General features: G+C 38.7%; 1 protein-coding gene across 2 annotated transcripts in view; it reads right to left on the reverse strand.

The window, feature by feature from the left end:
• Adk (adenosine kinase) overlaps positions 1-14,729 on the reverse strand; it is a 432,164-nt gene that overhangs the window by 227,668 nt on the left and 189,767 nt on the right. For both annotated transcript variants that reach the window (XM_055605919.1, XM_055605920.1), the window contains exon 5: positions 2,866-3,038. In XM_055605919.1, coding sequence (XP_055461894.1) covers positions 2,866-3,038 — 173 coding nt within the window. The remainder of the gene's footprint in view (positions 1-2,865; positions 3,039-14,729) is intronic.

Consider the following 14,729-nt stretch of genomic DNA (forward strand, 5'->3'; position numbering starts at 1 on the left):
CAAAATTTAAGGTAGGTAATTCTGAGGATTATAATAAAGCAGCAAAGACAGGGGTTTTGATTTTCCATACAGAGGAGAAAGGTGGCTCCACGGCTTTGGTGCTAATGTTAGCAATGTACCTGTACACACAGGACAATAGCTGACGCATGAAAGGCCATGAGAACTTTCTACTAAGGAAAGCTTGTAGGCAGAAGGGCTGACTAACAACACCGCTCGCCATCTCAATCATATTTCTGCTTTGTGGCCAAGGCTGGGGAACTTACCCACTAGGAACCAGGCACAAATGAATGGGAGCATATTTGGATTTTTCTGCTCCATACCCAAGACTTAGGCAATGAAAAGGGTTTGAAAGAAGCTCAGTGCAAGATATAAAACGAAGAGTCCATTTTAGTCCTTTCCGTGTCTGCCTGGAAAAGGGACTGCAGGTAGCCCTCATCTGTGGCATGTACCATCTAGGCCTCTCTGACTTGTTTTAATATAGCATATTTCACTGTGAAAATGTTATAGTTAGTCACCTGACAGCCCCGGGACCTACTCTGGTTGTTTGACCCCTGTCTCTTTCCCTGAGTGTCTTTTGTTTTTTTCTTGATTTAAAGAATAGTAGCACGAATGACCCTCTACTGTTGAGTAACCCCAGGGGCTCATGTTACAGTAGTGTGATGCCACTCGCTATCTGAACAATAAAAGGACTTCTAAAATACAATTTGAAAAAAGTATTTGTGTTTCCCTCCACCACCACTCTCATCTCCACATGCAGGGTTTATTATATAACTTATCCTGGATATCAAACTTGTGATTCTCCTGCCTCCTCAGTGTAGCAACTCCACAGGCAAGAGCCATGACACTTGGCTGGGTTGGAGACTGCTCGGTGCATTAGAAGACTGGTGTTGTTTAACATCGGTGGAAGCTCTGTGGCACACACGCTTCTTAAAACAGATTCTGATACTCTGCTATCAGGGCACAGTGACAAGATCATTCTTGAGAGTTCAGTAAATTACATGACGTAAAAAATTATTTTCTTTTCCTAAGCCTAATTATACAAGGTGGAAACTAGATTAGATAATCTCAAACTTTCACTGCAATATGCCTTATGAATTTAAAAGCAGGTCTAACTAAAATAAACAAAGAACACAAAAGGTGGGCACCTGTGAGATGGTCCAGTAGTTAAAGGAGCTTGCCTGATGATGTTAACGTGAAGACCTGCTTCAATTCTGGGACGCCACATAAACGCAGTAGGAGAGAGCTTCACCAGCTGTCTACTGGTGTCACAATGTGTGCCATGGTACGCACACATACCATACAAACATATCCTCACAATACATAAATAAATAATGAAATCTTACTCAAAAAACAGAAACAACAAAAAAGGTAGTTGGCCTGAAGGCTCACTCCTGTAATCCCAATCCTTGGAAGGTAATGGTGGAAAAACTTAAGAGTCTGTGGATGATCTGGCCTACAGTGTAGGATGTTGTCTCAAATGAACTGAAAATAAAACCAAACAAAATAACTACATCTTACCCCAGTGACAATGGCTAAGATTAAAAAACAAACAAACAAAGAATAAACAACAAGAAATGAAGGTATGGTTGTGGGGAAAGCAGAGTACTTACTGTTGGGAGTACAAAATGGTGCAGGTACTACGGAAATCAGTGTGGAGGCTCATCAAAGACCACATGATCCACCTATACCACTCACAGACATACCCTAAGATTCCATATCCTGTTACAGAGATATGTGCTTATCCATGATCACTACTGATCTATTCACAATAGGCAATAAGTAGAAACAGCTTAGTGTCCATCACCTGATTAGCGGATAATGAAAATGTGTTAGGTTTTTCAGATGTTAAAGAAAAATAAAAATTATGAAATTTCTGGGTAAAGAATGGAGTTGGAAATAATCATTCTGAGTGACATTAATGGAAAAGCAAGAGTTAAATAGGATGGAAGGTGGGAGAGCTTAGCGGAGGACGGAGTTACAGGGATTGAAAATCGATATTAAAAACCTTAGAAAAAGCCATATGTAAGTTCCTGAAATATGTATACATATAAAAAGTTTAAATAGAATTATCTCACGTCTCCAAAGGCATAAAAATCATCAAGGAAAAGGGGGTGGAAAGATTTTAAGAGCCAGAGGTAGCAGATGTCAGATCAAATCAGCCACAATTCAAAAATGAGTTAGGGAGCAGCTCATAAAGTCTCAGCCTTAGCTGAAAAGCTATTGGCAACTGATAGCTGTTTGGGGAAGAAAAGCCAGTTTTCTTCACAATATGGTCTCTGATATCCATGCCGGAGTAGCTAGCCATTCAATGCACATCCAGGCAGGACTAAGTGGTTTTAATGACCTTACAAACACACGAGCTTGAGAGAAATCTCAACAGTTAAGAGGACTTGCTGCTCTAGAGGACCTAGGGTTCAGCTCCTAGCACACACAGTTCACAAGCAGCTGTAATTCCAGTTTCACGGGATCTGACACCCTCTTCTGATTTAATATGGTACCATATATGCATGCAAGTAAAACACTCACACATAAATTTTTTAAAAAATGCATAAATTTAAGAAACTGCCTGTAAGGTTTCACCTGCATCTGTAACAATAACAAAGAAAGCATGTGAAGTTTAGAGGTAGAAATTGTGTGTGTGTTCAGGGGGGAGTAGAATCGGGGAGGAGACAGAAAGGAATAAGGGGAATGAATTTTATAAAACACATTATATACATGTATGAAATTCTTAAAAAGTAAAAGAATTAAACATAGTAAGGTAAAAATGACACAAAGAAGGCTTTATTAAGCACGAAGACGGTCACTGAGGGCTCACGAGCACTTCCACAGCGCTGAGGTGAGGGTCTCAGCTTGATAATGACTTGCCTGTTGCCGCCAGTGATGCACGCAGCACACGTTCCCGTCGGCTGCTCACTCTGCTCGTAGTAATGAGCGTCCACATGTGCTTCAGCAGCCTTAGTCTTCAGGATCTCCCCAAATTTATCTGTCCCAATGCATCCAAAGAATGTTGCTGCTTTGTGTGGCTCCTGAATCATCCACTGAAGAGGAAGAACATAAATGAATGGGTCAGAAACAGAATAGATAATTCAGGACTCTGCCAAAGATGCAGGCATGAAAGGCACGCTTTGTGATGACGAGGAATGGAACTTAAACACTGCACTACTGCTTAGGATAACAACCTTGACAAAACAGCCACACCCCTTACTCTACTGCTCGAGGTGCAGATACACTGTGGAGCACTTCAGTGCATTAAACATAGAGCAGTTCTTCAGAGCCCAGAAGAAAAAGTTATACAGACTTTAATCCAATGCTGAGTATTTATAGGAAGATCAATGTTAAGTGCCAATAAAATGAACTAGCATAGCATTTTCATGGCAAAGTAAAGAATCCATTTTGAAGACTGTGTTCAGATACCATGTTTGCCCCTGACTAGCTGTAGTTCTATAACTGTGATATTAATAACATGCCACTTGATCTTTCAACCTTCTTTTCTATTCTACCATATTCCCCTTAAAGTATTTTTGTTGTTAGACATGTCACACATGGCAGTCCGGGCTGGCTGCGATGGACTTCAGAACTCAGGCTAAACTAAAATTCAAAGCTGTGCTCCTGTCTCAGCCTCTTTAATTCTGGGATTATAAAGGTATGAACCACCATCTTGGCATCACCTTTCTACAGTTTATTTTTCTCATTTATAAAATGGAGAAATGATAAAAACATGCTTCATAAGGTAGCTGAAGATTAACTGAAATAATATAGGTTAATATATATGCAAAGCTGAGCATAGTACCCAAGATACAATAGGCAATAGTTATCAGTTGTGGTAATCAATATTTTTATACTTCTTGAAATAATTTATAAATAAATTATGCTAGAACATGTTCATGCTTAATGCCATTAAAAATGATGGGTGAGCACTGTGGTGCAAGCCTGAAATTCGAACACTTGGGAGATGGAGGCATGAGAATCAGGAGTTAAATTTCCAGCCTTGGCTAGTTTGCAAATTTTCAAACTGCTTAGCTTCTAGGAGACTGTCTTAAGACTTAACTTCCTCTCTAGAAAAGAAAGACAAGTGTTCAATTCTGAATGGATGGTGGATTCTGAGCCCTCATCATAGGAAGTAGATGGCAATTAATTAAAACAAGGCACACACACACACAAAAATAAGTTACTGTGAAATGCACATCTCAAAAATGAGACATCATATTCCTTATCCCACAGCTCAAGTTTCATCCAGAAAGAGGAGGCAGTGAATGTCTGAGGTGAAACAGTATTTACATATGGCAGGGCTATTGCACACAAACACTCACTGTGGCTGCTACTGAGTGAATAAGACCTGCAGGAGCTGAACACTGCCAAAATCACAGTAGTGATGAGGGAGGGGCTTATGAAGCCCCACTCCTATTTGAAGAGCCACTTGCAACTGATTACTGCTGAAGGTGAGAAAGTCAGCTGTCTTCAGGGGTGAGCTCTGAGAGACTACCCATACTCTAGTAGATGGTCCTACATTCATGCACATACAGACAAAAGAGGAGGAAAGCACACGAAATAAGAGCAAAAAGCAATAGGGAGGTAAGTAGATAGGTAGGGAAGGAACTGGGGGAGGATTTGAGGTAAAAACATTATATGCATGTATGAATATCAAAATTGTGTGAAGCTAGAAGTGTTACAATTCTAAGTACAAATATCTCATCATGTCATTAAAGCGATTCTTATGAACTTTGAAATTTTTGTTGTAAATGATTCATAATGGATTTCTTTTAATACGGATGCCTTTCATTGATTTGAACTCTTTAAATTAGCTCAACTCCCTGAGGCTTTTCATAACTTATTAGTGATTCTAAAAAGACCATCTCTTTTTGTTTCAAATATAGTTGCTAGAATTCTCTGTATACCAAGTTAAAAAAAAAAAAGCAAAAAGAAAGCAGCAACAGAGGGGCCTGGAGGGCTTAGTAGTTAAGAGTGTTTGCTGAGGGCCCATGCTCAATTCCCAGTGTGCACACTGCAGCTCACAACTGCCGTAACTTAGTTCCAATGTACCCACTGCCTTCTTTTGACCTCCATGGATACTATACGCTTGTGCTACACAGAAACACATGCAGGCAAGGCGCTCACACACATAAGATACAAATAAATAATAAACAAAACATGAACACATATTTTAATAAATATATTTTCAAATATATTTGAAAATTGTTGGTTATGTATACAAACAGATAATTATATAAATACTAAATATATTTCTATATTTATACATATACAAATATGTGTGTGTACACATACATATGCCTGCATTTGAGAGATAACGGAATGAGGAGATAAATAAAACAGTAACAGAAAACTGCTGAAGTGACATATAGTAACTGCCTGATGAGGAGTCCTATTTAAGATCAACATAAAATCCTACAGGTGCAAATATTTATTTATTTTACTTACAATGAAATAATGTACAAGCAATGAAGTCTATGCATGGAAGACTTGCTGAATAAAATGGATGAACCTGTTTAATAGAAACCCATACTCACACACAAAACAAGGAAAAGGCTTAGAGAACAATCCATCTACATAATTCTTGCACTTGAGAGGGAGAGACAAGAGGTTGGAGAGTTGGAGGCTGTCTTGGGAATGAGTTCAAAGTAAGTCCAGTCTGAACTTCACAAGGAAACCTCCTCTTCAGAATTAAGGGATGCTTAGTGGTAAAGCTTGCACGGCCAGTATAAGGTCAAAGTTTTCAAACTCCAACACAGCAACATACAACAAACAACATATCCCATAACAAAAGCACCAACAGTAAAAGAAACAAAGGGATCCATGTGTGTTGACCACGCTCTAGGAAATCTTGTGAAGCTAGAAAATTTTTAAAAGAGAAAACATCTTGAGAAAGGTTCCAGACACTGAATTTGTCAACATTTTCTATGGAATTAAGACAATTAAAAAAAAAAAAAGGAAACCATGAGATTTGCAGGCAAGTGGATGAAACTAGAAAAGATCATCCTGAGCCAGGTTACCCAGAAGCAGAAAGACACACATGGTATACTTACTTATAAGTGGGTATTAGCCTTATAATACAGGATAAACATACTAAAATCTATAGTTTTAAAGAACCTAAACAACAAGGTGCTTAATCCTCATTCAGAAGGGCAAACAGGAATGGGAGAAGACAGGGAACAGGACAGGAGCCGAGCACAGAGGGCCTCTGAAAGAATCTACCCAACAGGGTATTGAAGCAGAGCTTAGACTCACAGTCAAACTTTGGACAACGTGCAGGGAATCTTATGAAAGAAGGGGGAGACAGAAAGACCTGGAGCAGACAGGAGCTCCACAAGGAAACCAACAGAGCCAAAAAAAAAATCTGGGCCCAGGAGGGCCTGCAGAGACTAACCAACGACTGTTCTTAACCCCCTGCCCAGATGTAGCCCAAGGCAGCTCAGTCTCTAGTAGGTTCCCTAGTAAGGGTAGCAAGTGCTGACTCTGACATGGACTCAGTGGCTGGCTCTTTGATCACCTCCCCTTTGGGGGTACAATCTTATCAGGCCACAGAGAAAGACAATGTAGTCAGTCCTATGAGACCTGATAGGCTAGGGTCAGATAGGAGGGGAGGAGAACCTCCCGTATCAGTGGGCTAGAGGATGGGCATAAGGAGAGAAGAGGGAGAGAGAGGTGGGCCTGGGAGGAGATGAGGGAAGGGTCTATAGCTGGGATACAAAATGAATAAATTGTAATAAATAATAAACAAATAAAAATTTTAGAAAATTACCCCTAAAAAAAAAGATTAAAAAAAAACAAATAAAGCAAAAGTAAGTAACTATGACTCCAAGAAACAAGACCTGCTGAACAGCAAAAGGAATGATCAAAAAAGTTAAAGGGCAATTATATATTTGATGAGATTAGTATTCAGAATACCTAAAACATGTCTATAGCACCACAATGAAAACAATACCTGAATGAAAATATGGGCAAAGGCATTGAACAGGTGTTTCTAATTACCCAAATGGCCAATAAGCAAATGAACATGCGCAACAGCACTAACCATCTGGAAAATAAAAAAATCAAAAGCATAATTAGCTGTTATTTAATGCTGAGCATGAATGACACTATGAAAAGAATAGACAATAAGAAGTATTGGTGAGAAGGTGGAGAAATCACCCTTGAGCTGTGGACAACTAAAAAAACACCATGAAGATTCAAGCACAGGAGTCTCAGATGCTGGATAAGAAGGAAGCAGTGCTTCTGACAGAGAGGACTCTGGAGGGGCCCATATGCACTACTGCGAGGCAAGTTTCTGACGATTCAGGAACAAGAAGCCAACAGGAGCCTGGCACCAACAGGAGCCTGGCACTGCCACTGAAATCAGTGCACACCAATAAGTACTGAAAGAAATGCAGAGGAACACATTGTGAAAATTACTTCAAAGCTAAAATTTCTAATGGCTCTTAAAATTCTAGCTACATGTAACCTGGGCATCGTTCAGCAATATACAAAATAATAAGGAATCTACATAAATATTCTCAAAAAAAATGGAAGTAAGCATGGTTGTACATGTTTGTAATCCTACCATTTGAAGCAGAGGCAGGAAGGTCTGGAGTCTAAGGTCATCTGTGGTTGCATAGTGATTCTTGGTAGCATGCAGTTTCTAAAGTTTCTAAAGGTGCTAGAGTAGAATTTCTCCACCTCTCACAGGGGCCGCATATCAGATACTTACATTATAATTTATAACAGTAGCAAAAGTACAGTTATGATGTAGCAATGAAAATAAGTTTATGGATGGGGTCACCACAACATGAGGAACTGTATTAAAAGGCTTCAGCGTTAGGAAGGTTGAGAACCGCCTTTGTAGAGGATAGAGAATGGAGAAGGTGAATTTCTCCAACTATGTAGCTGTCGGGAGGTTGCCATTTATGCCAAATGGGACTTTTCAGTGACAATTCCAGAAGTAACCCTTAACCATGTTCCTGGAAGCCTGATACACTCTTTGGTTTGTATTCTGATGGACTCATTAGTTTGATCTGTTATTGGGGTCCTTTATAGAGTGAATTGATACATGTTTAAGTCTACCAAGGAAGGTAGCACAATAACAAACCATAGTTTCAAAGACATTTCCTAACCAATGTCTCAATAGGATATCTAGAGGAATGAAAAAGGTGGTCCTATGATGAAATAAGGAAAAGGAGACAGATAGAAAAATATAGGAAGCATATTACCCTGAGAGATATCAATGCTACTAAAGTCTAAATTCTTCAGTTACAGAATGTATGGTCTTATGGACAGTGTAAGAATCAGAAATGCCTAGCTGCAACAGGAAATCTACTCACTACTGGTATAAATAGCTGAATTAGTTTAATTCAACATGAATAAGAATAGAAACAGCACACTATTACTAGAAAAACATCCAGGAGAGAAGTTAATTGCAACAAAGGGATAACAAAAGGTTTCCAAAGGTAATGTGATATCATCAATTGTCTTTAAAAGACATGTCTGAATCTTTGGAACTGAAAGTGAACTTCAGAAAAAGCCATATAGCATAGTACACAGCGTGTTTTATCAATCTTATTATGGTGTCCCTAGTTCTAACCAAAAACATTTTTTTTCTAGCAGTTAGTATCTCGTGGGTACTGCAAATTCCCACAGCCTTAGACTCACCATTTCACCCTGACTTTTAATCGTAGAAACTGCAAATAAATTTGTTTTTGTAAAGTACCAAAGAAGTCACTGAAAGAAATGTAGCTGTGTAATACTAAAAGAAAAAGATCTGGACGAGTGGTCCTTGCTGTGTTTGACAAGTGTCACTGTGCTGCCCTCGAACAACTAAACTATTCTGCGGAAGGTGCTGGCTAGTTCAGTAGGAAACATGTCAGTCCCACGGAGTATCTAGAGGACTTTGTGTGGGTTTGATACAGGCTCACAGGGGCCCACCAGGGTGTAGCTGGGGAAAGAAGCACACATGTTAACAAAAACTAATAAAAAGATCACTAAAGAAATATCAAAAGTGTAATGATAGAGCAACTATATAGGAAGAAAAAAATCTAGTGGGAAATACTGGCCTGGGCAAGGTAATTAAATGTCACTATACAAAGTGTAAGCATCATTTTGTAGGTATAATAAAGCACAAGGAGGTTTCTCAGCCAATGAGTGCCATTATAAAAGCCCATGCCTTATTAACACAAGGAACCAGACGGAGTACATTTATAACCAAACTTAAATAGGCGCTGAATAAATGACATATTAAGCTTCACATTAAGCGTCTTTAACAACATATACAAAGATTTCTATTAATATTAACTTCACCTTTCAGATGAATTCTCTCTTCACCCAGCTGCAATACTTAGGGCAGCACTGAGAGTAAGTCACTTTTAAGATAATGCCATATGCTTTAATTTAATTCATAATTAAATGATGAAGAATGACACCGAGACACTAAAATAATTGAAAAATAAGCCAGACACAGGACACTTTATGACAGAAAAAGTAGGGAGACAGAAAAAGTAGGGAAAACGGAAAAGCACAGCTGAAAAAAAACTGGAATGTTAAAACTGGGAAATAACAGTAAGCATCTACCAAATAAAGAAAAGCAACTAAAAATGAGAGCAAGGTGGGGAGATTGCTTAGCAGGGAGAGGTACCAACAGAGGACTGCACAAGCTTTCATTTAGAATTTTAACATATTCACACATACTGTAACATTCACCCTGTGTATTAGAAGGTTGTGGAACCATCTCGACCATCCAACCCCTGGACATTTTCAACATCTTAAAAACAAATTTGTACCCATTAACAGTCCCTCAATCCTTACCTTCTAGAGGAACCTCAACCATTTTCAGTTATTCCCCCCGCCTTTAGCTCCACTTTCCCTCAATCTGCTAAATGTCTTGTCCTCAAGAGAGCAGGCTCTAACACAAGGGGCTTCATGACAGTACCATCAAGTCAACACTCCATTCTGCTGTCAGCCCTGTTCTTCCTACCTTCAGTTTAGAATTTCTCCCTCCATTCTACAGTCTCTTTGCCTCTCTCCCTCTCTTCTTCTCTCCCCACCTCTTTCCTTCTCCTCCCACACTCTTGGATCTCTTGTATCCCAGGCTGGCCTGGAACTCCCTAGGCAACCGAGGATGACCTTGGTTGGGTAGATTGTCTTGTCTACACCTCCCAAGTGCTGTGCACAACTGTACAGTATATGCAGTACTGAGTTGCATTCCCAGACAGTATATCTCATTTTCTTTTCTTTTCTTTTCTTTTGGTTTTGTTTTTTCGATACAGGGTTTCTCTGTATAGCCTTGGCTGACCTGGAATCACTTTGTGGACCAGGCTGGCCTTGATCTACCTGCTGTTTCCTCCTTGAGTGCTGGGAATACAGACATGAGCCACTGTATCCCCTTATATCTCATGTTCTTAAGTAAACTTTTTCCAAGCTCTATCCTGGATGTTGATGTTAGATAATGCCACAGCAGACTTGCTATTATCATAAATTAGTTAATTATTTTCCTGTTCAGTGTACTTTCTTGGCTCAGCTGGAAGAACTGTAGTTTGCATTTCCAAATCTAGATGAGTACCTGCTACTTTCTGTGCAGTTAATATTCAACAAATAGTAAGTGAATGAATAGGAAACATGGAGTTATCTCTTCAGAAAGCTTTTAGCTTAAGAATATAGAGAAATTACAGACAAAAGTACCATGCTGCTTGTCATAGGAGGAGTGCATACAAACGAGAGCTTGTACCATACTTGGGAAAAGCAGCCCACATAGGAAGAAGTGGCTGATCAGCACCCAGGAATGATGAGAAGCTCTGAGCTGACACATGATGACCTGAGCCATGAGGGCACTTCACGACATGGTACTGGCACAGTAAGTATTTTAAGATGAAGTGATTTTAGAAATCACTTCACTTTTTATCTCTTCCTCAAATAAGACAATAAGAAAGTAACACACACTTGTAAAGATGAGGGACACTGAGGTGAACAATAAAGTCTTGTCAATATTTATTTACTAATTTTTGTATAAACATCTTTATCCTTTATCACTTTCCAACAACTTCCCATTAAATTTTACATAAAATCAGCCACATATGTTAATAACGTTATCAGTCACCATTTCCTCTCTACCATATCAACTTACATTGAATTAATCCTTTTGTTAATGTGTTTACAAAGGCCTCAAGTAGAATCTAGAAAGCAGGAAGGAAAATCTCTGCTTAGGCTCAATGGCAAGAATCAGAGCACATAAGTTTTTAAAGGAAAAGGGAAGAGACAAGAGAGAGAGTATGCAGATGAGGTAGGTAGAAGATAGTGGAACAAAAAGCTAAAATTCAGTATTCAAGGAAGGATTTTGGTATTTTATTATAAAACTGTAAAGATGAGTTTTATAATAAGTTTAATGTACAGCGTATTGGGGATGATTAAATGGTTCATTGTATGAAGTTAACTCAGCAGGTTAATGTGACTGTTCGAATCTGAAGATGTAGGTATAATCCCGAGAAAACTCGGTAGAAGCCTACTGAACGTTATTCTTTGATCTTCCTGTGCACAATATGGCATGTACACATTCAAAGAACCACCCCCAAATAATCACATGCACGTTCACAAATATGCACATGTGTGCACGCATACGCACACACACACAGAATTTCTTTTTAAGATCAGTTTTGGTTTACTTTTAGATTTCTACAGGACACAAAGTATATTGAATATGCTGTATATAGAAATATCACTGTTAATATAACCACTTATGTAGATTTAGGGTTCAGTATAGAATCAGGCAATAAAAGTCGACAGAATAACCTTTAATTATTATAATTACTACTGTTGTAATTATACGATCAGTATCATTAACACCACAGTTATTTCTTTTTTACTTTAAAGATTACTATGCTGTACATGCATGGTATGCTTGTGTGTTTGTACATTCACACCTGTGCAGGTCAGAAGACAACTTTAGCCATTTGGTTATCTCCAATCTTTATGTGGACTCTGAGAACTGAACTCATGTCATTAAACTTGTATGGTAAATGCCATACCCATACTTCTTACCCAGACAATTGGCATTTAACTGTGGTGCATTTCACAGAAGAGGATTTACAGATTGCATGAAATTACTAATAGGGAGCAGGGTATTGACAGGAGGAACAGGCATAGAGGAAATATAGACAGAACACAGAAATGCCAGGAAGGATTCGTTCTTCTGTTCAAACAAAACAAACAAGGTTACAGGACTGCAAAAACAAACAAGAAAAATATTTTTCCACATGTATTTGACCATTAAAATACTGTATAAGTGATCTATTTTAATTATGTGTAAACTTGTATGTCTATGTGGAGTTATGTGAAAGTGTGTGGAGGTTGCTCTCAAAGGTCAGACAAAGGCAATGGATCCTCTGGAGCAGGCGTTACAGGTGATTATGAGCAGCTCCATGTGGGTGTTGGGATCTGAACTATGCAAGAACACTAAGTACTCTTAACCAATGAGCCATTCACCAGCCCCTACGTTACGATTGTCAAAAGCAGCTTATATCATCTGAGACTCTCACTGAATTAATTCAAGATGAGCAGAAATAGGCAGCCAAAATCTAATGATAAAAAAAAAAAATACAGCACCCGGTATGGCTTCAAGTTTTATTAAATCCTACTTTCACCAGAAGCCTTGAAGGATCAAGATTTCTGCCAAGTGGACAATATAGCTTTCTATATCTATCCTATCAAGATTTACAAAATGATTTCTCCCTCTATTTTTGAACTAGTTTCTTGCCTGTGATGTTCTCTTTGTTTAAGATGGATCGAACAGGGATTACCTAAGGCATATACTGTTTTCTTTAGAATTGGAGAATTCTGAACAGTATTTTCTCAAATTAGCTGAAACTGTGAAGTCCCTTTACACAATTAAATGATGTTTTATAAAGGAAATTTTGCTTTTCAGTTTGTTTTATAGGGTGTTTTGTTTGTTTGATAAGGTGTTCCTATGTATAGCCCAATCTATCTAGCCCTGAACTGACTCCCCCCCTCTCTCTCGCTCGCTCTATCTATCTATCTATCTATCTATCTATCTATCTATCTATCTATCTCAACCCAGTTTGGCCTCAAACTCACAAAAATCTGCCTGCCTTGGCCTTTTGAGAGCTGCGATGATAAACACGTGCCCTGGCTCGACAGTACATTTTATGGATGGTACACTGAAACAGCCTCATATGGAAGGAGATGATGGACAGCATTAAATGCTCTAAAACTCAAAGCACTTTTAATTCTATTCTACATTTCTTGTAATTTAAAGACAATAATTTAAAAATAATAATTTTCTTCATAAATATATTTAAAATATTTTTCTTCAGATTACTTAAGAAAACTTGTGCTATAAAGTTAAGTATTAAAGACTTTCCTAAAAATGCTAATGACTATTTAGAGCAGTAACAGTTGTGAGTTAAAGTACTGAGCATACTGAAGTGTTTGTGCACTGGTGGGAAAGCATTGCTTACTCTGCAGCAGGACTCCAAGTCAATGTCCAGGATCATGACATTAAAAGCTTGATACTTAGTATGTGTTGTGCATCATGACAGTGTTTCACGTAATATCTTAACTCATTAAACCTCAACACTAAACATGAGGTCCTCAGTCTTATACTGTTTTTAAAAGTGAATATTCAGCAAGGGGAGAGTCGTAGCAAGCAAGCACGACTTTAGGAAGTGTCGTGCTCAGCTTCACCCTTGATAGAGGGTGAGGGACGAGGCATGATGCAACTCCTACTGCACTTTCACAGGACACAAGCTAGCTTTCCAGCAACCAAGTCAGACAGCACACAACCAACCGCAGCTGCAGGCCCAGGTTCTGGCCTCTGTTGGCACATGCACTCATGTGCATATATCCCCTCTACAAATAGTTAAAAATACTAAAAGTTTAAACAATTTAAAGAAAAGCACCCTAAAAGGAGTGCTATCAGACCGAGTGTCCAGCAGGCTGGGAGGGAGTAATTACATGTCTTTGTGCACTCTCTAGCCATCATTTGCTATATGACCTAGGAAATCACAATGATGTTCTAGGGATCTTTCACTTACAACTATAAAAAATACAGAAAGAATACAGTTGATAATGGCAAATGAAAACTGTCGGCAAGGAGATGAGACAGAGAAACCATTAGAGAAGATGGTTTAATAATGGTCTTTGAAGTGAATATGTCTCTAAGAGGCATCTGCCCAGAAACCCTACAGCATCCAAGGAAGCAGGTAACTAGCAACCAGGAAGCAGGAAAAGAACTGAGACATCGTTCTCCTTCACTATTTCTAGCATACACTCCATAAAAAGCGAAAACCGCAAGGCAGTAAACATTTGTTCATCAACACCTAGCAGCAGCAACATCAAAAACATAAGGCAAAGGTCAAGTCAAAGTTTATTGACAATGATGAACTACGGCAGCCTCTATTAAATTACCCCTTCCTTCAAGGTGTATGTGATCAAAGCAGCAAAAGATATTTTCACTCAGTCACATAACAAGCTATTTGTTGAGATTGAAACATCTGGTCAATATCTCCTAACACTGCAATTTCATGCACAGTTAGCATTAGGGCACATTTCTCCTCTTCCTACAGGGTCCATGAGAGTGGCACATATGGCTGATCATTTCATTCAAAAAGGATTCAATTCAAGGCATTACAAACAATCGCCTGTGCTTTATGGTGTTTTAAGTCTACCTGCTCTCGTTTTCCATCATCATTGCTGACTACTGTTCTCCTCTACTATAAAAGCCTGTAAATATGACA

The sequence above is a fragment of the Psammomys obesus genome, unplaced genomic scaffold, assembly GCF_907164565.1.
Source record: "Psammomys obesus unplaced genomic scaffold, mPsaObe1.curated_primary_1811, whole genome shotgun sequence".
Lineage (NCBI taxonomy): Eukaryota > Metazoa > Chordata > Mammalia > Rodentia > Muridae > Psammomys > Psammomys obesus.